The following is a 26,964-nucleotide window of genomic DNA, read 5'->3' as shown; positions in this document are numbered from 1 at the left end:
CACCAGATACCCAAAGGGGTTCATGCCACAAAAAAAATTAAGAATCTTCAGACTATTTTGGTTTCTAAGCCCCTATAGCCCTGATATTCCATATTCTATTTACTGCTTGCCATAACACTAATATATAATTATATATATATATATATATATATATATATATATATATATAATTCTATTACAATAATAGAATATTTAATATAAATACTATAATGTACTTATTACATTATTGATAATAGTAACAGAGAGAAAAGTAAATTATTATTTTCTTTGACATTCAGCAAATAATAAGACAGCATATGATAGCAGAAGGAGTATTGCCATGGACACAGAGGATCTAGCTATGTAACAATGGACAAGCTGACTGATCTTTCTTGATTTCATTCCATATCTATTTTATAGATAATAATACTTGTACTAACCAACTATTAGTATTGGTGACCATACAATATATTTACTGTATGGTGCATCAGTGACTGTGGGTATATATATATAGATATAGATATATAGATATATAGATATAGATATATATTTTTTTAAAATCCAGTTAATTGTGAGGGTCAAATGAGATCATGTGTGTTTTGTGAATCTTAGAAAGTTATATTTTATAAAATATAAATTCACCAGCATATCATTTAAAGTTCTCCATGACCTAGTTCCAATTTATCAGACTTACTAACTTTCTGTTCTTCCTACTTTCATGCCTGAGCTCAGGCTGTCCTAAATCTAAAAACGGTTCTCCTTCTTCACCTCTGCTTCTTAGAATCCTTAGTTTCCTTAAGGATTCAGCTCAGATACTATTACCCTCTCTAGGAAACCTTTCCAAACCCCTATTTTTCAGTTCTCTCTCCCTTTTCAAACTGTTTTTCCCTTATCTATAAAATTATCTTTCCCTCCCCACTCCCTGAAAGTTCCTTGCATATAGTGTAGACCCTTAAGTATTGATTATTTATGAAATGAATGAAACCTTCATATTGTAGAATCTCAGGATTTGAAATTCATGGAATCTCACAGAATTTTCATAATTAAAGAACCATGGAATCTTAGAATTTTGCTTATTGTCACTATCATTTTTTGGCTGGATTTCTGCCTCAGCCATGTTTAGTCTTTTCTGTCTAGATGTCTATTTGGAAAGAACAGGTCAGGTTCATGCTTGTCTCTTTCTTCTAAAAGAGCCTGACATGTATACTCTAACTCCAGGACAGTTGAATAGCCACCCATTTGGTTAGTAGTATCACACAGGCACTTCCTCTTTAGCAATGGGTCTTGCAATCATATCTACTATCTCTGAAAGTCAGCTCTCCAGATGACAGCTAGTTTCTCATCTCCCCTAGAAGCACAGGGAAATTGGATAGTTTGGTTCAAGGCACACAGTAAAAATTGGCTCTGGGGATTAGATCAGAATTCAGTATTATGCCCATGGACTGATTCCATGCTCAGACTGGTTTCTGACTTGGAGATCATAATCTAGTGGAGAGATACTGGCAAATGACTGATTTAAGTCAAATACTGATGAAATGCTCTTGGCTATTTGTGTAGTATTGAACTAAGCCTTATATGGATACAAAGGAGATGACACTTCTCTTCTTTGGAGAACTTATACTATAGTTGGGACAGCAAGGCTCATAGAATGAAACAACTAGAAAATGGTAAAACAAAGGTGTTATGCCCAAGTGCTATAATATGTGATATGCATGATTCAGTCAATTCAGTCTATTTTCAGTCCTGTTTGATTCTTTGTGACTCCATTTGGAGTTTTCTTTGCAAAAATATTGTAGTAGTTTCCTTCTCCAGTTCATTTTACAGGAAACTGAGGCAAACAAAGTGACTTGCCCCAAATCACAAGTGTCTGAGGCCAGACTGGAACTCAGGAAGATGTGTTTCTGACTTTAGACCTGTCAACACTTTATCTACTGTACCACCTAGCAACCTGATATGGATGATAAATGCTATTAAAATTCAGAAACAGATTAGATTTAATGTAAGTCACAGTCAATCAGGGGGGTCTTCAAGGCAAGGCAAGAGGTTTCAAACTTATCTGAGTTCTCCTATTAAGTAGTTGTGTAAAAATGCCCATTTAATTGGTCTTGGGTCCCTTTTGTTTATCTGTGAAATGGGGACAAGCCCCCTTTGCAGCTCACAACATGGTTGGGAAGAAATCTTATTTCTTTTGATCTCCACAAGTACTTTACAAAGTTGGTATGTTCTACCGGTATTATTGTCCTTATTTCATGGATCAAGAAGCTGGGGTTCAGAGAAGTTGTGTCAATTCCTCAGAGTCACACTACTAGAATTTGTGTTGATATTTGAAGTCCAGCTTTCTTTACAATACACCACACTGTGGATGCCAAAGGTAGAGAAAATGCAGCCAAGAAAGAGCCAAGGGGGTCATAAATTTGGGGTTCCCTTTCTCCGTCCCTGCCAAAACTAAGTAGATACTATGCATTTGTTTCTGTTATATTCTTAAGATACTCCTCCTCTGGCAGCTGCCATCTGTATATGCAATATAGGCTGAAAGGATTGAGATCTTCCAGGGCACAAACTCTTTTGTCCCTTTTCTGCTAAATGACACTATCTGTTTCTATAGTTCTTTACAGGCTACTTAGTGATTTTCTTGGGCGGCAACATGATACAATATATAGAGCATTGAATCTGGGCTAAAGAACTCTCATCTTTGTGAGTTCAAACTGGCCTCACACACTTACTAGCTTTTTCTTGTTTAATGAAGAAAAGAAGAAGAAAGAGGACAGAGGAGGAAGGAGGAAGAAGGAAAAGAAGATGAAGAAGAAGAGGAAAAGGAGAAGAAGAAGAGGAGGAGGAGAAGAGAAGAAGATGATGGAAGAATAAAAAAGAAGAGGAGTAGAGAAAAAATGTAAATTTGCTATTTAGAAAAAGACATGGGGAAAAAATTGGGAGCAGGAGAGAAAACTGACATGAACTAAAATAAGAATTCTTGGTTTCCAGCAGGGTTTATTTCCCTCATGTTTCCTCAATCCATTTCCTGAGTACAGCTCAAAGTGACCTCTATCTAGTACATGCCTTTCTAGTAGGTGGTCTAGAGAGGCTTCCTTTGAAAAAATATGAAAGAAGAAAACAAAGCTGCAAAGCATGTAATCTTAGGCTGAGAGAGACCATCATGGATAAAAATCACAAATTTTGAGGTAGCAAACGAGTGTCTTTCTTTTCTGTCAAGGAAGAAGGAAGTCCCTTCACTAGGAGTGAGACACACAGGGAAGAAAAGATAGGATGAACAAGCGAGGTTGTTGACTTCTCATTTGCAATGTGACTTCATATCATGTGAACTCAATCAATTGCTTATGCTTATTAGGAATGGGAAAAATATTCATGAACACATTTCCATCTCCAGAAGGGACAATGGAAAGGATGAGAGATCATGCAATGTATAGCAAACTGGGACTGGAGTCAGCAAGATCTGAATTCAAATTTGGACTTAGACTCTCAACAATTTTTCTTGAGACTTTTTGTTTTCATTAGGATAGGAGATCTATTTTTTTTCTTTTTCCACAACTTCATTTTTATGGAAATGTTATGTATAACTTCACAAGTGGTTTCTTAATTATGGATGAGGGTAAGGAGGAGAATCTAGAATTCAAAAATTTCTAAAACAAATAGAAAAAATTTTTTGTTTTGTTTTGAATGTTACTGGGGAAAAATATTAAATAAATAAATAAGTACCTAAAAGGAGGATCATAATAGCACCTACCTCCCAGGAATGTTATGAGAATCAAATGAAATAATATTTATAAAATATTAACTTTATAGAGTGGGTTTTTTGGTGTTCTTCAGTTGTATCTGAACAGCCATGAAGCTGAGGCAAGCACTGTGGAGTGCTTAGAATTTGGCAAGACAGAAGATATCAAAATCATTCATTGGTCTTGGTCTGGAGTTTTCATGACCTTCTGCACTGTCCATAGGAGTTTTTGTTTGTTTGTTTGTTTGTTTTTTTTTTTTTTTTTTTTTGGCAAAGATGCCAGAGTGGCCTGTCATTTCCTTCTCCAGTGCATTAAGGCGAGAGCTTAAGTGACTTGCTCAGTATCAAACAGTAGAATACACCCACATACATCCACACATACATACATCTACTCCCTCCCTTCCTCACACATATCTCACTCACATAGTAGGTATTATATAAATGTTAGATATTGTTATTATCTTTTATTCTTTTAATGATTCAATAGAACTAGGGACCTTACCTGTAATTTCATTATTGTACGGAAGTGTCCTTGGTAAGAAGCTTTCTCTACCCATACACAAGTTAGCACCTTCCTTATAGCTTAGTTTTAGATACATCTTACCTAGAGTCACAAAGTATATACTCTGCCAAGCCAGCTCTCTATCCACTATGCCATAGCTTCCATTACTATGGCTAAAAATAGATAATAACAATAAGATAGTATTTATAAAAAAAAAGATAAAAAAGATAAAATAGTATTTATAAAAAAAGATAATATTTATAAAATGCTTAAAACAATATTTAGTACATAATAGATGCTACATAAATGCTGTTATTATTAGCAATAGTGAAAATAACAGTGGGAAATGAAGACAGATAGAGAAAGATCATCAGTTCTATTGAGTGAGATCACCTCTTTGATTAATCAGATGGGTACGTATGTTAATGTATCATGACATCCAATCTCTCTTCTAAAGTGAATTGCTTTTTCTGTTTTCCTGTTCATAATGATGTAAGCAAAAATTTTTGTGTTGTTCTATTCCATCTGTTATTTATTTACTAATTCTGCATGATGTGATATAGCAGAAAGAGCATTGAACTGGGAATCAGGACATCTGGATTTCAGTCCAGGTTCTGCTGCTCATTATTAGTATGTGATCTTGGCAACTGGTCAACATGCATTTATTTAGCACCTATTATATGCTAGGAATCATCCAAGGTGATATAATGCAGAGACAAAAATCCTTTAGAACATGCTTCAGAAAACTTACATTCTATGGGGGGAAAGGGGGAATGACCTATATACATATATAATAATATACAAGGAAAAGATAAATTATTTCAGAGGATTATTGTAGCTGGTGATGACTAGGAAAGATGTCAAAATGGAACTGGTCGTGTAACCTAGCTAACATTTATATCTTGCTATAAGTTTTTACAAAATTGTTACATAATTGTTAATAAAATTGTTTGATCTTCACAATGATCCTGTGAAGTAGGTGTTATTATTATCATCATTTTACAGATGGGAAATCTGAGGTAGAGCTTATGTGACTTGCCCACAGATATACAATAGTAAAGATCCAAGGCAACATTTAAACTCAGGTCTTCCCGACTCCCAATCCTTTGTCCATTACTTCACCTAAAAGCCCACCTGAGCAAAGGGTTCCAAGAGGTAGATATGAGAAGGGAAGGTATTATAGGCATAAGGAACAGTAGGTGGAAAGCATGGAGATGGGATATTCATGTTGAGGAAGAAAACTGAAAGCAAATAAGCTAGTTGGGTTGGATTATCAGGTATATGAAGGAGACTAAGATTCAATAAACTTGAAAAGATGGTCTAGAACCAGATTGTGCTTTAAATATCAAGTCATTGCTCCACAGTGGGCCTCAGTATTCTTATCAATAAAATGTAGGACTTGAATTGCATAGAACATGAACCTTAGAGAGTATTCCCCACTGGATTATGAAATTCCCCACTGGATTATGAAATTCTGAATGCAGGGACTATATATATATATTTTTTTTTTTTGGGGGGGGGTCTCTTTTTGTATCTCTAGTAATTAGCACAGTGCTTGGCAAATAGAAGGAGATTGATAAATGGTTTTTTTTTTTCATTGATTTAAATTCCCTCAATCTATAATCTCTCTTTCTCATACTTAATCACTGTGTGACCTGGACAAATCACTTAACCTGTTTGCCTCAGTTTCCTCAAATGTAAAATGAGCTGCAGAAGGAAATGGCAAACTGCTCAAGTATCTCTACCAAGAAAACCCCAAATGGGGTTATGAAGAATTTACCTAAATGAATGAACCTTCACTAATAGTGTTACAGACATTATTTGATATCTATGGAGGTTAAGATTGTTGGGATTTTCAAGACTTTCTGAAATCACATCTGATAGACAACCAATTTTTAAATCTATTGATGTGGTCATCTTTACCAGTTTTTAAATCCCATTGCATAGAAAGGATGGATGGCACTCAGGTAAAGATAGCTGCTGCCTATAGACTAGGCAACCTCCTTTGTATGTATATTGAGAAGCCCAGGAAGATTTCTCTGCCCTATCTCCTGTTGTTTCCTCCACTGACTAATTAATGTCTGAATTTTCATTATTAGATCATCATCCCTTTGAGCTACAGTTAGAATGCAATTACTCTCTGGTGAGAGCCACTTTAAGTTTCTTTCTGTCATGAACGTCTCCACATAGCAGACAGTACACTGAACTAATGACCTGCTGAGTGTCCCAGGTCAGATCTGGATGGACAGTGGGGTTAGCCTGTGCCTGGAGATGGCTGACCTATTTCAATCTTGCTAAGTCTCTCCATAAAAATGCCCAGCTGCCTTCACGCCTGGAAAAGCTCATTCAGAAGGAAATTAATTTTTATGGCCACAGAGGTCATTGCAAGAGGAATTCAGAAGCTTGCTATATTTGGAAAACCTCTGTTGTTATTAGTTTCCAAAGAACAATTTACTGTCCATTTTAGCAGACCTAAGCTGAGTTATCCTGCTGACTTTCTGGGGCCAGGGCCTTGAAGCAAGGGAGGAAAAACAACAGTTTTCATTGGGCTATAGTTTTATTTCATTTATTGATTCAACAAATATTTATTCATCACCAACTGTATATAAAACGTTATATTCTGTTCTGTGGGAAAATAAAAGTCAATAATTTAAGAGATTCTGCCCTCTTGGAGCTTATACTTGAGCAGGGGAAACAAAGGCAATTAAAACCATAAGGAGAAGTTAGATAAAATGTGAAATCTACAGAGGAGGGGTACAAGTAATTCTCTTTCTTATTGTAGATACAATGTTTTACCTAGTAACTTGGAGTAATTTATACCTGTCTGAATTCCAATGGATTCTTGATGGAAAGTGTAATCTGTACTCAGAGAGAGAACTGAACATGGATCAAGGAATAATATTTTCACTTTTTGTTGTGTTTGCTTGTTTTGTTTCTTTCTCATGTTTTTTTTTTTTTTCCATTTTGATTTTATTTTTCTTGTAAAGCTTTGCAAATATGGAAATATGTTTAGAAGAATTGCACATATTTTAACCTATATCAGATAACTTGCTCTCTTGGTGATAGGTGAGGGGGAGAGAGGGCAGAAAATTTGTAACACAAGGTTATTGTTGAAAACTATCTTTGCATGTGTTTGGAGGAATAAAATACAATTTTAAAATTTATATCTGCCTCCATTTGCTCAAGTGAATAATTTTTTTTAAATAAAGCTTTTTATTTTCAAAACATATGCACAGATAATTTGACAACATTGACCCGTGCATAGCCTAGTGTGTCAGATGTTCTCCTCCTCCCACCCAACCCCTCCCCTTGATGACAAGTAATCCAATATATGTTAAACATGTTAAAATATATGTTAAATCCAATATATATAAACATATTTATATAATTCTCTTGCTACACAAGAGAAATCAGATCAAAAAAAAGAAAGTAAATGAGTAAAAAAACAAAATGCAAGCAAACAACAAAAAGAGTGAGAATGTTATGTTGTGATCCACATTAAGTTCCTACAGTCCTCTCTCTGGGTGTAGATGGTTCTCTTCATCACAAGATCATTGGAACTGGCATCAATCATCTCATTGTTGGAAAGAGTCACATTCATCAGAACTGATGATCCTATAATATTGATGTTGTCAAGTACAGTGATCTCTTGGTTCTGCTCACTTCACAGCATCAGTTACTGTAAGTCTCTCCAGGCCTCTCTAAAATCATCCTCCTGATCATTTCTTATAGCCCAATAATATTCCATAACATTCATATAGGGCATATAGATGGCGAAGTGGATAAAGCACCAGCCCTCAAGTCAGAAGGACCTGAGTTCAAATTTGATCTCAGACACTTAAGACTTCCTAGCTGTGTGACCCTGGGCAAGTCACTTAACCCCAATTGCCTCAGCAAAAACAAACAAAAAATTCATATACCATAACTTATTCAGCATTCTCCAATTGATGGGCATCCACTCAGTTTCCAGTTTCTTACTACTACAAAAAAATGTCACACCAATCAAACACCCAAGAAATTATTTTACAGATCTAGAAAAAATAATAACAAAGTTCATCTGGAAGAACAAAATGTCAAGAATTTCAAGGGAATTAATGAAAAAATGCTAATGAAGGTGGCCTAGGTGTGCCAGACTTAAAACTATATTATAAAACCATTTGGTACTGGCTAAGAAATAGACTAGTTAATCAGTGGAATAGGTTAGGATCACAGGTTAAAATAGGCAATAACTATGGCAATCTAGTGTTTGACAAACCCAAAGACCCAAGCTTTGGGATAAGAACTATTTGATAAAAACTGCTGGGAAAATTGGAAACTAGTATGGAAGAAATTAGGACTTGACCCACCTCTAACACAACATACCAAGATAAGATCTAAATGGATTCATAATTTAGACCTAAAGAGTAACATCATAAGCAAATTAGAATAACATAGGATAATTTACCTCTAAGATCTGTAGAGAAGGAAGGAATTTGTGTTCAGAGAAGAAACTCATAATGGGACACACCAGATAGATAATTTTAATTATATTACGTTAAAAAGGTTTTGTACAAACAAAACTAATGCAGACAAGATCAGAAGGGAAGCAATAAACTGGGAAATAATTTTTACATAAAGACCTCAATTCCAAAATATATAGAAAATTGACTCAAATTTATAAGAATCCAAGCCATTGTCCAATTGGTAAGTGATCAAAAGATATAAAGACAATTTTCAGATGAAGAAATTAAAACTATTTCTAATCATATGGGAAGGTATTCCAAATCACTATTAATCAGAGAAATACAAATTAAATCAACTCTGCGATACCACTATATACCTCTCAGACTGGCTAAAATGACAGGAAAAGAGAAAGGCAAATGTTGGAGGGGATGTGGGAAACCAGGGACACTGATACACTGTTGGTGGAGTTGTGAATGGATCCATACATTCTGTAGAGAAATATGGAATTATGTTCAAAAAATTATCAAACTGGGCTGCTAGTTGGTACAATGGATAGAGCACTAGCCTTGAAGTCAGGAGGACCTGAGTTCAAATCTGACCTCAGACACTTAACACTTCCTAGCTGTGTGACCCTGGGCAAGTCACTTAACCCCAATTGCAACAGCAAAACACCAAATCAAAACAGAAGTTATCAAACTGTGCATACCCTTTGAACCAGCAGTGTTTCTATTGGGTCTATATCCCAAAGAGATCTTAAAGGAAGGAAAGAGACGCACATATGTAAAAATGTTTGTGGCAGCCCTTTTTGTAGGGCCCAAGTGAATAATGAGATTAGTAATATAGCCATGATAATGATAAATTTACTACTGCCTCCAATAGGTCTAGCTAAAGGATAGTGTAGCACAGTGTATAGCATTGGACTTGGAATCAGGGGAGATGTGGGTTACAAGGAGTCGAGAAAATTGGGAAAATCACTTGTGTTCTCTTAGCTTCATTTTTCTGTAAAACTTATAAAATGGAGAGAATAACAACTGCATTACTAACTTCATGAGAACCAAACAAGATAATATATAAAAAACATTTGCAAATTTTAGAGTGCCATATACCCAAATATCCATTTTTAATATTCTTCTGCCTTCTTTGAAGGGCCTCCAAAAATCTGGCTCTGCTCCACCTATTTCATCTAATTGGACAACTCTTTGGCTCTGCTCCTGCCAATCTCATCAGTCTGCTCTCCTCTATCCACAAACAGAAATGGAACTTCTTTCCTCAAAATGTTCTGCTTCCCAACTCTGAATACTTTCCTTAGACAATTGAAAGGAAGGCAGGAAACAATCATTTTTTATTTAATGCTTACTATGTGCCAGGCTGTGCTAAGTACTTTACAAATATTAACTCATTTGATCCCCAATTCTAAAACAGATGTTATTATTATCCCCATTTTACAGTTCAAGAAACAGAGACAGGCAGGTAGATTAAGTGACTTCCTCAGAGTCACACAACTAGTAAATGGCCCACATCAACTTTGAGGTGTTCCTGATTCCAGGAACACTGCAGTATTCAATATACCATCTAGACATCTCTTAATTCTTTTTTCTGAAGGATCAGCTCAAATTTCTCTTCCTCCACAAAACCTTCCTTCCCTTTTAAATGTTCTCAGTCAGAACTAATTTTTTCTGAACTTCCATGGTGTCTGCTGTCCATACCACTCACAAAGCATGATGTACTGCTCTCCTCCGATCTCAGCTTTGTCATTTACTAGCCATGTGAATCTTGGATAAATTAAGTGGTCTGCATGAACTTTACTTTTCTCATTGGCAAAATGTGGGTAATTATTTATGCTACTGACCTCAGAGGGTTGTTAGAAATGTGTTCTATAAACTAGAAAACATTAAGGGATTATGAGCTATTATTATTATATGCTTTATTTTCCCAGTTTGATTGTAAGTTCTTTTTGGACATTACTTTGTGACACTATGGCTAGAGTTCTGGGCATGGAGTCAGGAAGTTCAAATCTAGCATCAGACACTTTACTAGATGTGTGACCCAGATAACTCATTTTACCTATTTGTTTTAGTTTCCTCAACTGTAAAATGGGATTATAACAGCACCTATTTCCTAGGATTGTTGTGAAGATCAAATGAGGTGATATTTGTGCAGTACCTGGCATATAGTAGGTGATATATAAAGAATTATTCCCTCCCTATTTTTATGTCTTCTAGAGTGCCTAGTATATTGTAGATACTCAATAAACTATTTTCAGAATGAATGAATTTCTATAATTCTCACTGATTCTGTTTTTGCTGTGATCAAAACTTTTACTGACAGGGAGAATGTGGAAAGGAGAGGCAATCCTTCTGGTTTCTTGTCATTCCCTGTAAGGAACCAGAAGGATAGACTATTAGACTCTGAATCAGGAAAACCTTAGTTTAAATCCTACCTTAAATATTTATTGATGCTTAGGCAAATCACTTACTAATAACTAATAATTCCCAACATATAGAGGACAACTTTAAGAGTTGTTCTGAATATCAAATGAGGTATTTGTAAATCCACAAATCTTAAAGCAGGATACAAATGTTAGCTATTATTATTATTATTATTATAAAAAAATTGAAAGTTTTATTAGTATTGGGAAAGATTGGTGAGTCAGAGTTGTGATTGGGGACCTTGATCATAAACAACTGAGGGAGAGGGAAAGGGGAAATAAAAAGAGAGAAAGGGAAAAAGAGAAGAGAGGGAAAGACAGAAGGACAGAGAGAATGAAGGAGAGAGACAAAGACAGAGAGAGAAAAAGAGAGAAAAAAATTCAGAGATAGAGGAAAAGAGAAACAGAGAGAAGGGGAGAGAGACAGAGAGATAGAAAGCAAGAGAGAGAGAGAGAGAGAGAGAGAGAGAGAGAGAGAGAGAGAGAGAGAGAGAGAGAGAGAGAGAGAGAGATTAAAGGGAGGCAAGAAGTGCTGAGAGCAGAAGAAAAAGTTTATTTTGTGGTTTTTTGGTACATTTGTCCTAAAAGAATGGATTCCAGCACCTAGCTCAGTAACTGATACTTAGTAGATATTTAATAAATGCTTGTTAATAAGATAGGTTAATTGATTGATAGCATGCTACACTAGAGTCAGGAAGACCTGAGTTCATACTTATAAGCTCTGTGATCCTAAATGAATCATTTAACCTATATTTGCAAAATGAGGATGATAGGACAGTAACATGGTGGTGCTATAGAGTACCTAGTCCTGGAATGAGTAAGGCCTGAGTTCCAATCTAGCCTCAGATACTTCCTAGCTGTGTGACTCTGAGGAAGGCATTTAATCCTGTTTGCCTCAATTTTCTCATCTGTAAAATGAGCTGGAGGAAATGACATCTTTGGCAAGGAAACTCTAAATTTAGTCACAAAGAGATGAACATGGCTGAAAAAAAAAATAGGAATAAAAATAGCCTCTACCTCCCAATGTTCTTCTGAAGATAAAATGAATTAATATTTGCAAAGTGCTCTGTAAATCTTAAAGCATTATGCAAATGCTAGCTAATATTTTTTTCCTAATAATATTTTATTTTTCCAAATGCATGCAAAGATAGTTGTCAATATTTACCTTTGCAAAACCTTGGATTCCAAGGTTTTCCTACCTCCCCAAGACAGCAAAGAATCTGATATAGGCTAAACATATACAATTCTTTTAAACATATTTCCATATTCATCATGCATGCTAGTAATATTACTATCATTACTAGTTAAAAAACCATTGGCCTGAATCTCTATTTTTTCATTATGTAAAATGGGGATGGTACATCATTCTAAGGAAAATACTTTGAAAATCTTAAGGTGTCATAGAAACGTGAGTTGTTGCTGTGATTGCTACCATTGTAGCTGCATTGACTTCCTTCCCCAGTAAGAGCCAGAAGGGTGTGGTTCTTCCAGGCCACATTGTAACAATCTGCTTCCAGTCCTTCCCCTTCCCAAAGCACAGATCTCATATTCCTACAGATAGGTACAGAGAGCCATTTCTGCACATCTCTGCAGAATGTTCCTTGCACACTTCTCCTTCATGATTCCCCAATGTTTCTCGAAAAGAACTTAAGAAATATGAATTTCTTCCACCTCAAAAACCTGTCATCCTTGGAAAACTCTGCTCGTCCTTTTTATGCCTAGGATAGAAAGGCTAAATTTCCTCCAGGTTTTCATGAGTGGGGAGGATTAGCAAGCAATGTCCTAGTTCAAGCAATTGGGAAGAAACCTCTGATTTTATTTTCCTGAGTCAACTTCTCTTCTTAGAACCTTGAGTTCTTTCCCTCCGGACAGTTTGTTAATAATTTCTCTTTCTTTTTCTACCCTTCTCTCTCTCCTTTTGTCTCTATCTTTGCCTTGCTTTTCTCAAGTCTCAAGTATTTTGTTGTTGTGGTGATTATTGTGATTTCACCTTGTTCATGTGCGATTTTGTAGATTTCATTTTCTGACCTCTATTTCATTCAGATTGTAAAGGATTATTTTTTTTCTTATTTTTTTTCAAAGCACCAGCTTGTAATTTTGTATTTCATTTAGGATCCAAATTATCAGTTTATCTAATTTTTCTCTTCCTCCTCTTCTCCCTCCTTTTTTCTTCCTTTTCTTCATCCTCCTCTTTCTCTTTCTTCTTTGCAAAACCTAGATTCTCTACCTCAAGACAGCAAGCAATCTGATATATGCTGCATATGTACAATTCTTCTAAACATACGTCCATATTTGTCATGAATACTAGTAATATTACTATTATTTCTTGTTGAACAACCATTGGCCTGAACTTCTTCCCCTTCCTCCTTCTCCTTTTCATCTTCCTCTTCTTTCTCCTCCTCCCCCTCTTCTTCTGCACTTCTGTAACTTGACCAGGATCTCACAGCTAGTAAATGTTTGAGGCCCAATTTGAACCCAGATGCTCTTGACTCCAGGATTGGTGCTCTAGTCATTGGACCACCTAATCAACCTCAGACTTATTTTAAAATCAAACAAAACAAACAAACAAACAAACAAATCTTTGTTTTATATCACCATTCCCTCAAGTTATCATTCTATATTTCTCTTCCCTTTTGCTGCCAAATTTGATGTGGGTTAAAGATTCCTTTCTAATTCCCAGCCCCATGAATCCCAATGGGAGATATCGGGCTTTCCCGACCCCCACCGGATCTGAGCTAACTTGGGCTGAACCAGACCCCACTCTAATGATCTGGTCAGGTTTTCCCAACTCCCACCCCCAGCACAAACAGCTTCCTCCTTATCTTAAAAAACCCTTGAATTCTATTCAAATTCTAACCCTGGCTGAAACTTGAGCCAGGAGCCTGGGACTTCACCCACCTTCAAGATCACCAAAAGCCCCCATTATAAAAAGGGGAACCCTGGAGCCCAGTCTTTGCAGGAGCCCCAAACATGAGATCCTTACCCCGGCCATGCCAAGTGTTCCTGTCCACCGGGCACCAGCCTGGCCCTGGTGTCTTTCTACCTTTACCCTTACTTCCAAACCCCAAATAAACCTCTTTTATTAATCTAGGTTTTCGGTCTGTAAATTCCTTTACGGGGGATTCTGCACCGCTATGAGACCTCATTTAACTTTGTATCCTTGCGCTGAATCCAAAGGTTGCAGAAGAGCTCTATTTGACTCCCTGTACCCCGAATCTGCCACTAGACTTCAATTAACCCTAATTTCATCCAGGTTCCCCTTACCTAACTCTCATCAAATTCACAGAAAGTAATGGCTATTCTACTCCTTTCCCATCTGGATCAATGTTCATTTGGCAGTGCTCCAGTATGTTAATGTTCTTGCTAAAATATAGCACCCATTACTGAACACAATGATACATCTCAATCTCAACTTACCCCAGTTGTTTGGCCTTGGAGGATCTGAGCCGCCTTGTCCCTGTCCATGTCTAACTGCAGCCAGACGGGGCAGGTTGCAATAAGTTTTTCTAGAACACTAATTCCCCGGGGAAGGCGATTCCTCAAAGCTGCTGACCAAAGTGGCTCAGTGTCTTCTTCCTCTTCCTCCTCTGTCTTATCTTCTTTCTCTCCTTGTCCAACATTTGGGAAAGGACTAAAAGCACAAAAGAAAATTATCATTTCATAGACAGACATACCAAAGGAGAACTAGTGATAAATTTTTTAAAAATGATAAGAAATATCATTCCTGAGTTCTCAATGTTTTTCTGTAGCAGTGAATGTCTTTTATTCCTAAATTCTCTAGCAAAATTTACATGTTTCATTTTTATCTTTTTTTTTTTCCAGCACAAGATGTCATGGGCAGAAAACTGATCTTGGAGCCAGGCAGACATGAGGTTCTGTATGTCCTTATTTAAATGCTGTGGTAGATGAACCAATATCCTAGGAGCCCACAGCACTCCACAAATAGAGGTGAGTAGAAAAAGAAAGATTCTAGATGATGTGACTCAACAGCCTCAATTCTAATAAGTTAGCACTTTTTACCCTTCTAGCCTTCCCTTAAGCCCTTGCTGAATCCTAAAACTACAAAATTATACTTTTTTTTGTTGTTTTTTTCTGTGGCTGGGGTTGACTTGCCCAAGGTCACACAGCTAGGAAGTGTTAAGTGTCTGAGACCAGATTTGAACTTGGGTCCTCCTGAATTCAAGGCTGGTGTTCCATCCACTGCACCACCTAATTGCTCCCCAAAATGATACTGTTATAAATGACCTTAGGACATAGAATACAACCTGGGTGGCCAAGCCGAGATGGGTAGCCGAAAGAGGTAAGGAGTTTGGTAGTGAACATGTGGGTCTTCTGACCAGGTGTTCACTCAGGAACCAACAAGTCAGGGCATCAAGTCAGGTATAATAAAGTAGGTATAATAAAGGCTTTTAAGATTACACATGGCTGTTCTTGAGCATGCTACCGGTTATTAAACTTTACCTCTTGGTTTGTTTGTCACCTCTTCTAAATAAACCTACCTTTTGGCAAATGAGAGAGACTTGGTAAATTGCTACCAAACCCTAACATTTGGTGTGTCTACCTCAATCTCATCATTATTACTCACATTTTGTAAATAAGGAAAATGAGGCATTATTTGTATAAAGTCATACTGCAAGGTCCTATGAGAACTGAAGTCCAACTTTTCTGGATCTTTTCCTACTTTGCCACCTTTTAAATTACAACAGCCTCCTCTGAGAAGCTGGTTTAGTCATTGTATAACAATGTTTTGTACACAAATAGTTTCCTTACTTCCTTAGAAACTTAAAAACAAGTGCTCCCATCCTGGAAAGACTTGATGTTTATCTTATTTCAGTTCGGCCCTAGGGAAACTCACTCCCCCATAGGGCATGGGGGCCATTGCCCAGCAGCCTGGGATTAACCTGTATCTTTATGCCCTTGGAACTGAATCTGTGCCAAGTGACCTAATCTCTCAGGTTTTTTGCTTAAGCTGCCCTGTCAGGACTGAGAGTACCTTTTCTTTTATGATAAAATAAATTAGTGTCAGAAAGTGTAGTTCTATTCTTTCTCCAAATGTATCTTCAGTTCTCTGAAAAGATTATGGGAAGGAATAGCAATGGAAACAGTGTTGAACAACATAAAGTACACTAGGTTGGAAGTCAGGAGACATAGATTATAGTTCTAGTTCTGCTACTTATATGACCTTGAACAAAACATTTTCTTTTTAGGGGCCTCTCAAGTCTCCTCTGTAAAAAGTAGAGATTAGAACTGGATTCTATATCATTGTGATTCTACTAAGCCTGCGTACATAGTGTTATCACAGGCTTTCTTGTGTGGTTCAAGTGATGGAGGTAGCCCTTCCTCATCTACCTGGACTGATGGAAGGATAACAATGTGTTAATTGGATGGATGATAATGTGTTGACACGGCATGGCATGGCTTCTCATCCAAGTTCACCAAAGAGACACATGCTTGACTATGTGGGAACCACACATGAATATCACAACTTCAAACTCCACAAGAAATAGGAGATAAATGGAAAGGCAGAGCCCAAGACTAAGCTGATGTGGTTCCACTTCATTTCCTAAGAAGTATTCTTAGTTTCTCCTATAAGCTGGGCTGCTTTTCCCTGTGGGAAAGGCAAGAAATAACTTATGGACACAAAACTCAGATAACTGGAAAGCATTTTTCACATGTATCAAGCTTATTTGGCCTTTACCACAAATCCATAAGATAAGCAGGTGGAGTACTAGAAGACCCATTTTGTAGAGAGGAAACTGGAGGCTGAGAGCAGGTAAGTGACCTGCCTGAGGTCCCTAACAATCCTCTAAAAAGGATCTAAAAGGTCTCTTTAAAAAAAAGAGAGAGAGAGAGATAACTAGATCTTCTGAGTCCAAATATACCACATCTATGTTTGTATGTGTATAGAAATTAGTATAGGTGTAAATATAGGTGTAAAGTTACACATAAATTTCCACTATACCACAATTAATATATTTAATTTAAAATTTTAAAGCATGATATGCATTTGAACTACTGTTATTACTACTATTAAATATATTATATTATAATTATATATAATAATATTTAATAATGTTTATTATTAAATATTTAATATAATATATTTAATAGTAGTAATAACAGTAGTTCAAATGCATATCATGCTTTAAAATTTATGCATTTGCACTAGTGATTACTACTATTTACAAACATTTTCTCATTTAGCTTTACAACAATCTTGGGAAGTAGTTAATTATAAATATTATTCTCATTTTACAGATGAGGAAACTGAGGTTGATTTAGAGATACAAAATGACTGACTCATGATTACCCAGCTAGGAAGTGTGATTTGAAAGTAGGTGATTCTATCTTTAAATCCAGTGTCCTTACTAAGTCATGTTTCCTATTAATGGAAATGCTTATGTATGTATAAATATATATATGTGTATATATATATATATATATATATATATATATATATATATATATATATATATATATATATGATGTAAACTGTGCCCCCTTTAATCTTTGGGGGAAGGATCCAAAAGGAGCCTTTGGGGGAAGGGTGCTCCAGAGTCTCAAACCCTCCAGGCCTCTGGGAGGCCACAATCTATAAGGGAAAAGCCCAGATAAGTAATCTCATTTAATTGGAGATCTTGGCCTGGGGCATAGTCACTACCTTCTATTGAATTGAAAAATCTCCTCAATTTAAAACCTCAAAAAGCTAATAAAAGACAACTCTGAACCTGAATCTTTGCTAATGCCCTTCTGGACTTATCCCACTGGGTCTTTCTCCACCTTTGCAATAGTCCTAATAGGACCTCCTAATAGGATCCTATTAGGATCCCACTTAGCATAAATAAACCCATTCTTGCCACCAACCTTGAGACTGTATTTATTGGGGTTTGCAGAATTCTTTTGTAAAATCTGCAACTGGCAACCAGAAGATCACTGTACACTTCAACAACAATGCTGTATGAGGATGTATTCTGATGGAAGTGGAAATCTTCAACATAAAGAAGATCCAACTCACTTCCAGTTGATCAATGATGGACAGAGGTAGCTGCACCCAGAGAAGAAACACTGGGAGGGGAATGAAAATTGTTAGCACTAATATCTGTCTGCCCAGGTTGCATGTACCTTCGGATTCTAATGTTTATTGTGCAACAAGAAAGTGATATTCGCAAACATGTATTGTACCTAGACTATATTGTAACACATGTAAAATGTATGGTATTGCCTGTCGTCGGGGAGAGGGAATAGAGGGAGGGGGGGTAAATTGGAAAAATGAATACAAGGGATAATATTATAAAATATATATATATATATATATATATATATAATAAAAAAAAAATTAAAAAGAAAAAAAAAAAAAAAAAAAATCTGCAACTGGCCAAAGGGGATCCCATTGCTGTCAGAGGATATCTCAACCCTCAATTCTCACACCTCATCATACATACATACATACATATATATGGCAATTGGGGTTAAGTGACTTGCTCAAGGTCACACAGCTAGGAAGTGTTGTGTCTGAGGTCATATTTGAACTTGAGTCCTCCTGACTTCAGGGTTGATGCTCTAACTACTACACCAACTAGCTGTTCCTAATATCCAGTAAATAATAGGAAGATGTGATGAAACACAGTATGCATTATAGAGAGGTGATGAAATTAGGCTACAGAATAAAATATACATACACACACACACACACACACACACACACACACACAAACAGAGAAAGCCATTTTTTTTTTTTGCTTAATTGTTACAATTTTTCCCTCTCTCTCCCCACCTCTATCTATCCCTATGTAGAGGAATGAGAAAGGGAAAGAAAATCACTATTTGTTCACTTTCTTTTTCTTTTTCTTTTCTTTTTTTTTTTTTTTTTTAAGTAAAGAGGTAGGGGATTCTACAGCTGTGAAATGTTGTATCAGCTTTCAGCAGGGTCATTGTATTGTTAGTTTTATTTAACTATTTTGCTTCATTATAAGAGACCTCTTGAGAAGTAGGAGTAATCTGTAAATGTGTTTAATATGAAAACAAAACTCATCAACAAAACTGAAAGTATAAAAAGAAACAGTTTTGACCACACAGAATGTCTAAAAGGGTTTAGAGGATACTCAGGCCACATTTTGAGAATCTTTGGCAAATATAGATCAATTCTATGGTATGGACATAAAACTCAGAAAACTGGAAAACAGTTTTTACATGTGTCAAATTCTCTTGGCTCTTACCAATAAACCCATAAGATAGGTAGACCCATTTTATAGAGGAGGAAACGGTGTAACTCGTGTTTGTGATTCTTCTCTAGAGGATATACCTGCCCAGTGTGCTTGAGACTATTATTTGAGTTGTTTTAAACTTTACAAATGGCCAGGGAAAAACTAGGTCCCTCTATCTACCCTTAGTCTTACACCATGACTGACTTCACTTTTTGGACAACTGTGTCCATAGTGACTATTTTTATAGATGAATCACTGTTGGGAATATGCTGTCCCTGCTCTCACCATATGTGGGTTTCCTTTTCTCCTTAGGGGTATATATATATTCCCCCCCCCAATTCTCCTGAGATTGTAATGTTCCATGATTCATAGCCATATAGCATCATAATTGATGTCATTCCCTATAGATAGTCAGCTCCTATTTATATATGGCATCATGATGGTTGCATCAAGACTCATTACTACAGAGATTTCTTGAGAAAAACTATGGTTATTCAGAATAGATTTACCTAGCTACTCACAGGAGAAAAACAAGTCTATGTAAAATTATTTTTTTCTACATTATGAAATGTAGTTACATGGGTGGCACAACAAGTTACCTCCATGTAGATTTTATAACTCTCTAAAGATATAATATTTTCAACTTTCCCTCAGTACCTTGAAAATATTCTTTCAAGTGGCAAAAACACAAAAAAGATTTGTTGAATAAAAGAATAAAATCCACAACTTTCCTTTCTATTTAATTCTAATCCTTCTATTTATTTCTAATCTCAGACCATCACAGAGGTTTGCTGGATATACACTGGCAACTTTCATTAGCAGTGGCAACCTTTGTTAATGAGCAGCCTGCCTGCCACAAAATAATGAGCCTCTTCTCACAGAGGCTCCCCTGGAAACAATAATAGTTTCAGGACAATTTTCCCTTCCGCTCACAAGTAATGAAACAATAGTTTCATGCAGGAAGTATAACTTCATAAAGTTTGCAGAATTAGGCTAGAGTGTGTGTGGGAGAAAGGGATCCCAAATCACTTCATTATGGAAAGTAACTCAGGAAAACCGTACCCTTTGGGCCTCAAAATGTAAATCCCAGACTCTCATTTTCTCCCATCTTGTGAGGATTAGTCCATGGAGGATTTTCTAATCAGATCTCAGAAGGAATGATCTGATTGACATCTTCCATTATTAAAATATATATTTGTGGTACCCTAGTCCCAGGCCTCTTATTAAACTTCATGAGAAAGAAGGAAAGCCCAGCTTCCTGAGTGGAATGGGATGGAACATGATGTGTGGAAAAAGTTAAATGATCTGGCAACTTGGGAGTGATAGAACCTAAGCCAATGGCTAAATCTGCTTCAAAGGAAAGAGAGGTAGTAGTCCAACTATAGTGGATCCAGAAAAATCCTGCTCTGGGCTGCCAACATTAGGGTCCTTGGAAACCAATTCAGAAAAGGCCAGAAAGATGTGCACCCTAATGAGACCTGAGACAGGGAACTACTTAATAGACAAGTGCAGAAGTCCAGGAAAATAAGGAGAAAGGGTTGAGGGGAGAGAGAAGAAGAGGCCCTACTCATCCCCTACTCTAATCAAAGCCACAAATAGCCTTCTTTTACTTCATCCTCTCCTGTTTCAATGACAATAATTTTTCCATTCAATCATTTTAATTGTGACTAACTTTCTGTGACCCCATTTGGGGATCTGTTGGCAAAGATACTGGAGTGGTTCTTCTCTTCATTTTACAGATGAGAGAACTGAGGCAAACAAGATTAAATGATTTGCCCTGAGTCACACAGTTAGTAAATATTTGATGGGTCACAAAGAGTTGGACATGACTGAAAAATAACAAATTGTCATATAAGTTCACAACCTTGGAGGCATCCTCTTCTTCTATATTCAACCAATTGTCAAATCATATTGATTCCATCACTTCAATATTTCTCCTACATTGTCTCTTTCAGATCCTTATCATCTTTAAGAAGATTATTACTATAACATCCTACAAATTCCCCAGCATCCAGTCCCTTCTTCTATCCATCCTCCATACAGCTGCTAAAATATGGACTCTATTATCCTTTATGCAGCACTTGTCCTTTATACAGCATGTAAAGCCTTTCATGATTCAGCTTTAATCTGTTTATTCAACACTGACCCACTTGCTGATTCCTGTACACAAAGTCCCTTCTGTCACCTGTATACTGGCAAAACTTGGGCTCCTCACTTCTGATACTTAGAGCCCCTAATAAGTACCTTTCAGAAGTCAAGGGTCAGCTCAAGTGCCACATCCTATAAGAGATCTTGTCTGATTTTCCTCATCACAAAATTACTTTGTAATTACCTTGTATGTATTTTATATTTATGTACTTATATATCCCCAATAGAATATAAACTCCTTATAAGCAGGGACTGTTTGGATTTTGCTTTATTATACTAAATATTCAAAGCTTAGAATGTAGAAGATTCCTAATACATATTGGATTAAAAGAAATTATTTTCTTCAGCTTTCACCAAATGTGACAAAAATATCCTATTCTTTCAAGTATCCATACTTTTTATTTGTTCTATAGACACGTCTGACACTTCATGACTCTGTGGACCATACTGTCCATAGTTTTCTTGGCAAAGATAACCAAGAGAGGTTTGCCATTTCCTTCTCCAGTGGATTAAGGCAAAGTGTTAAATGATTTGTGCAGTCACACAGCTAGTAAATGTCTAAGGCTGGATCTGAACTCAGATCTGCTTCACTCCAGACCCAATGCTCTATTATCTGGAAGCTTTCTTGCTCTACTCTACTATCTACCAGTCTGGAATGCCCTTCTCTTAAGTCAGGAGTGGGAAAACTTTTTTTCTGCCAAGGGCCTTTTGTATATTTATAACATCATTTGTGGTCTATACAAAATTATGAACTTGAAAACTGAAAAAGCTGTGGGATATTGGTGAATCTAGCTTTCAGCTCATCATCGCCTGTGATTGGCTTGGCAGGGCCAGACCAAATTTTGTGAGCCTTATATAGCTGGTGAGCTGGATGTTCCTTAACCCTGTCTTAAATGCTACCTCCTCCAGAAAATTGCCTGACTATAATGGTTTTATATGATACTTTGTTTTAGCTCAATTCAATGAACATCTAATAAGTGCCTATTTTGTTTATAGTACAGTCACAATGAAATGAAAGTAGTTTCTGCCCTCAAGAAGCTCATATTCTGAACTTCCACAGAACTTGAAATCACTGAATGTTAGAGTTGGAAAGGACCCTAAGAGATTCTTTCCATAAGCAGCGAGGCGGCATAGTGGATAAAGCATAGGGCCCAGAGTCAAGAAGACTTGAGTTCTTGGAAACTGAGTAGATGCCTATCAGTTGGAAAATGACTGATAAGCTATGGTACATAACTGTGAAGGAATATTATTGTTCTATAATATATAATCAGCAGGATGATTTCAGAAAGACCTGGAGAGACTTACATGAACTGATGCTACGTGAAATGAGTAGAACCAGGAGAAAATTGTACACATGATGGTCAACTGTGATGGATGTGGCTCTTTTCAACAATGAGATGATTCAGACTAATTCCAGTGGTTTTGTGATGAAGAGAACTACTTAGAGAGAGGACTGTGGAAGTTGAGTGTGGATGACAATATAGTATTTTCACTTTTTAAAATTGTCTGTTTGCTTGCATTTTGTTTTCTTTCTCATTTTGTTCCTTTTCTATCTGATTCTTCTTGTTCAGCATAATAATTATGGAAATATGTATAAAAGAATTGCACATGTTTAACATATATCATATTACTTGCCATTGTGGGGAACAGATAGGGGGAAGGGAGGGAAAAATTTGGAAGACAAGGTTTTGCAAGGATGAATGTTGAAAATTATCCATGCATGTGTTTTGAAAATGAAAAGGTTTAATTATATATAAAATGAACTAACTTCCCAATTACTGTTATCCTGTCCACATCAGAACTTTCCCCATGGAGGTTTTGATATGTTAATGGTCAGCATAAGAAATTAAATGAGAAACAAAAGGTTTGCCAATTGTCAATGTTGTAAAATTACCCATGCATATACCCAGAAAATAAAAAAAAAAAGAAATTAAATGAGAATTTGGGGGCAGTTTTAAGGAAGTCACAAATGACACAGAGCCTATAATCAAATGCTTAATCTAAACTTTACAATAAGGTATTATAAACATCCTATAAGAGAAAAAAAAAAAAATTTCGGATCTCTTTTCTGGTACTAAGGCAGTATCAAAAACTTTTACATGGATTTTCCATATTGCAGAGCCTTGTGATGTGGACAAGATAATTAGATTGAAGGGACTAGGAAGACAAGGAGCATGTCTTGTTGGTTCTTCATTATGCCCCCAACAGACTACATGGGATGTCCCACAAGTCATATGCAGTTTTAATTTTCTAATTTTTTAGTGCACTAAAACCTTAGGGGAGTCCTTTTTAGCTAAGTTGATCAACATAGCAAGAACTCATGAAATGTTTGTTGATTGATTGAGGTTAGAGAAGAGAAGAGTGTGGAAGCAAAGAAGCCAGGAAGGAAAGTTAGTGGGACAAAGAGGGCAGCCAAGTTCTACAGATATCGAGAAATAAACTTCCTATAGAAATAATGTTATAAAGGGTGATTAAATTCCTAGGCCAGTTTACAAAAGCCTATTTTACTCACAATGTATCTGGAGAGGAGAAAAGTTAGTATTTCCCCTTTTCCTAGGAAAAGGCCTTCATGAATTCCAATGGCAAACTGAAGGAATTTGTCTTTTCCTCAGCTATTTCCTACTACTTTAGTCTTTCTCATTCTCCTTCCCTCTCACCCCCAAATAAATATTGAGAAGAAATCCCTCCTCTCTCTTCACCATTCCAGTGTTTGCATGTTTAGTACATCTACCCTCTTAGATACAATTATCTTGCCAGATTGATGAGAATTAGGGAACCCCTTTTGGTTTGGCGCAAGGATACATAGTTAAATGTAATCCAGTGATGGTGCAGAGTCCCCTGTAAAGGAATTTACAGGCCCAAAAACCTAGATTGATAAAAAAGGTTTATTGTAGGGGTTTTAGAAATAAAGTTTAAGGTAGAGAGACACCAGGGCCAGAGCTGGCGCCGGGCAGACAGGAACCCTTACATGGCTGGCATATGCTATGTTTGGGGCCCCTGCAGAGAGTGGGCTCCAGGGTTCCCCTTTTTATAATGGGTTTGTGGGGGTTGGGGAAACCTGAGCAGATAGTGGGGGGCTGGGAAAGCCCAAGTTAGCTCAAATCCAGTGGGGGCTGGGAAAGCCCGGATATCATTGGAATTCAAAAGGATGCTTTTGACCAGGATTTGTGAATCAAAGGTGCTAGCTTCTTCAGCCATGGGGGGTTGGGAATCAGAAAGGAATCTTAAAGGGACCTCAACCCCCATCAAGATAAGGAGAGAAGGTAGAGAATTTTAGATATGGGGAAGAACAAGTGATAATGCCCACATCTGGGAAGATGGAGTGTCTTGTTGGAGAAATAACGTCTTTCTCCTGATCCCCCTGATCAGTCTGGAGCTTCTGTTACATTTACGGTAGTATTTTATTTTGTATCTTCCTAATGTACTCCATGATACTGTGTAAGGTGGTTACATAAGTTTGTATCATTTCTCAAAAGATTATAAGCTTTATGTGGGCAAGGTCTGTGTTCTATCTGAATGGTATCTCACCCTAGCTTTAAGCAAATGACAGGAATTTTTTTTCTTCCTTTAAACAAGCATTTATTTTCTTTCCATATTTTTCCACCCCATCCTATCCCTACCTCCTGGGAAAAAAAACAACAAGCAAATAACAACTTTTTGAACAAATAAACAAAATCAAGTAAAACAAATTCCCATATTGGCTCAGTCCAGAAAAATAGGTCTCATTCTGTATCTTGATGGCTTACTTACATTTACTAGCTGTGTGATCCTGGCCAAGTCACTTACCTCAGTTTCCTCATCTATAAAATGAGCTGGAGAAGGGAATAGCAAATCAGTATCTTTGCCAGAAAACACCAAATGGGGTCATATAGACTCAGATATGACTGAACAAATGAGTAAATGATTGACCATGTAAACCTGCCAAAGCCTCAGTTTCCCTTTCTGTCAATATATCAACCTCTCTCTCAGTCAGGAAGTAGATAGCACCAAATGGATTTTTATGGATTGAAAGATAATTCAGTAATAATAGAAGACCAAGTTTTAAAAGAGGGTAGTCCGCCAGGTGAGCTGTTTTGTGCCTCTGCTTTTTTCTCCAGCGCATATGCAGCTACATGCTGATTTCCATAGTATCTCCCTACAATCTATACAGGAGTCTAAGGGCTGTGCTTTGGCTACATCAAAGTTTTCCAAACTTTCTAAAAAAAACCTATGGACACCTCACCATGCAGGCATACAGTATTGTTGTTCTTGTATCTATTTTGTTTGTGGTCTCATGATCTCATTTGGGATTTTCTTGGCAAAGATACTGGATTGGTTTGCCATTTCCTTCTCCAGCTCATTTTACAGAGGAGGAAACTAAGGTAAATAGGATTAAGTGACTCTGCCACACAACTAGTAAGTATCTGAGACCTGACTTGAACTCAAGAAAATGAATCTTCCTGACTCCAGCTCTGACATTTTGTCCATGGACCATCCAACTGCTCATTTTTCTTAAGTTTCTCTTCTCTATTTATGTGGTTTTTGGTAACAATGATTATAAATTCATAATTTTACAGTGTTGAGGAATTCCATAGGAAACTGAGTCAAATAGGGCTAATTACTTGCTCAGGGTTACATGATTATTAAATTTACAAAAAGAATGGATTTTGCAGAATTATGTTTAGAAATTCTGACACCCAAGGAGAATTAACTTGGGGAGTAGAGGGGAAGAATGGGGGCAATAATAACTCTGAGGACACTTCTGGAGGGTCAAGATACATCACCATTGTCACTGATCCTACAGGGTAGATCCCTACAGAGGCTGAAAAATTCAACTCAGTGACATCTATGGTGGTGATGTACAATAAAATAGTTGCAGTGGTTGGGGAGAGTGGGAGCCTTGGGGAGATGAGTGTGATGGTGATGGTATCTGAGGGAGTGTGGATGCCCATGGAACAGGCAAGGGTGAGGCAACTTGTGCTTGTAGACACGAGACCAGTGGAGGATCCAGTAAAGTTTGCCCACCCAGCTGTCACTGCCTTGGGATAAAGACCATGCTGCCCTGAGTTAATTACAGCTCTGGGGATATGTTGCAAAAGTTTGTCTCTAAGTCAGTAATGAGGAACAGATTTTCCCAGAGAAAATACTTTAAATAGTGCTTGTATTCCCTAGGCTGGTTTACAAAGAAGTATTTAGCCCATTACATATAAAAGATTTTCTATTAATAATACTAATCTATTAGAAATGTAGATGATGTAGTGGAAATTAGAATGAAGAGAACTGGGTTAAAATTTGGCTCAAGTGATGATTATCTGGGGAAGCAAGGTGGTACTATAGATAAAGTATAGAGCCAGGAGAATGTGAATTCAAATCTGAGCTCAAACACTTACTAGCTGTATGATCCTGGGCCATTCACGTTAACCCTATTTGCTTCAGTTCTCATTTGTAAAATGAGCTAGAAAAGGAAATGGCAAGCTATTTCAGTATTTTTGCTAGAAAACACCAAATGGGGTCATAAAGAGTTAGACATGACTGAACAAATGAGTAACTG

At 36.8% G+C, this 26,964-nt stretch overlaps 1 protein-coding gene across 1 annotated transcript in view; it reads right to left on the bottom strand.

Annotated features, from left to right (window-relative positions):
* Positions 1-26,964, bottom strand: part of RIN3 (Ras and Rab interactor 3) — a 157,052-nt gene that overhangs the window by 94,755 nt on the left and 35,333 nt on the right. The window contains exon 2 of the mRNA XM_074289651.1: positions 14,500-14,713. Within this exon, the coding sequence (XP_074145752.1) occupies positions 14,500-14,713 (214 nt within the window). The remainder of the gene's footprint in view (positions 1-14,499; positions 14,714-26,964) is intronic.

The sequence above is a fragment of the Sminthopsis crassicaudata genome, chromosome 2 (assembly GCF_048593235.1).
Source record: "Sminthopsis crassicaudata isolate SCR6 chromosome 2, ASM4859323v1, whole genome shotgun sequence".
Lineage (NCBI taxonomy): Eukaryota > Metazoa > Chordata > Mammalia > Dasyuromorphia > Dasyuridae > Sminthopsis > Sminthopsis crassicaudata.
Note: the sequence above shows the minus strand (reverse complement) of the source record. Positions and strands in the feature narration are given on the sequence as shown.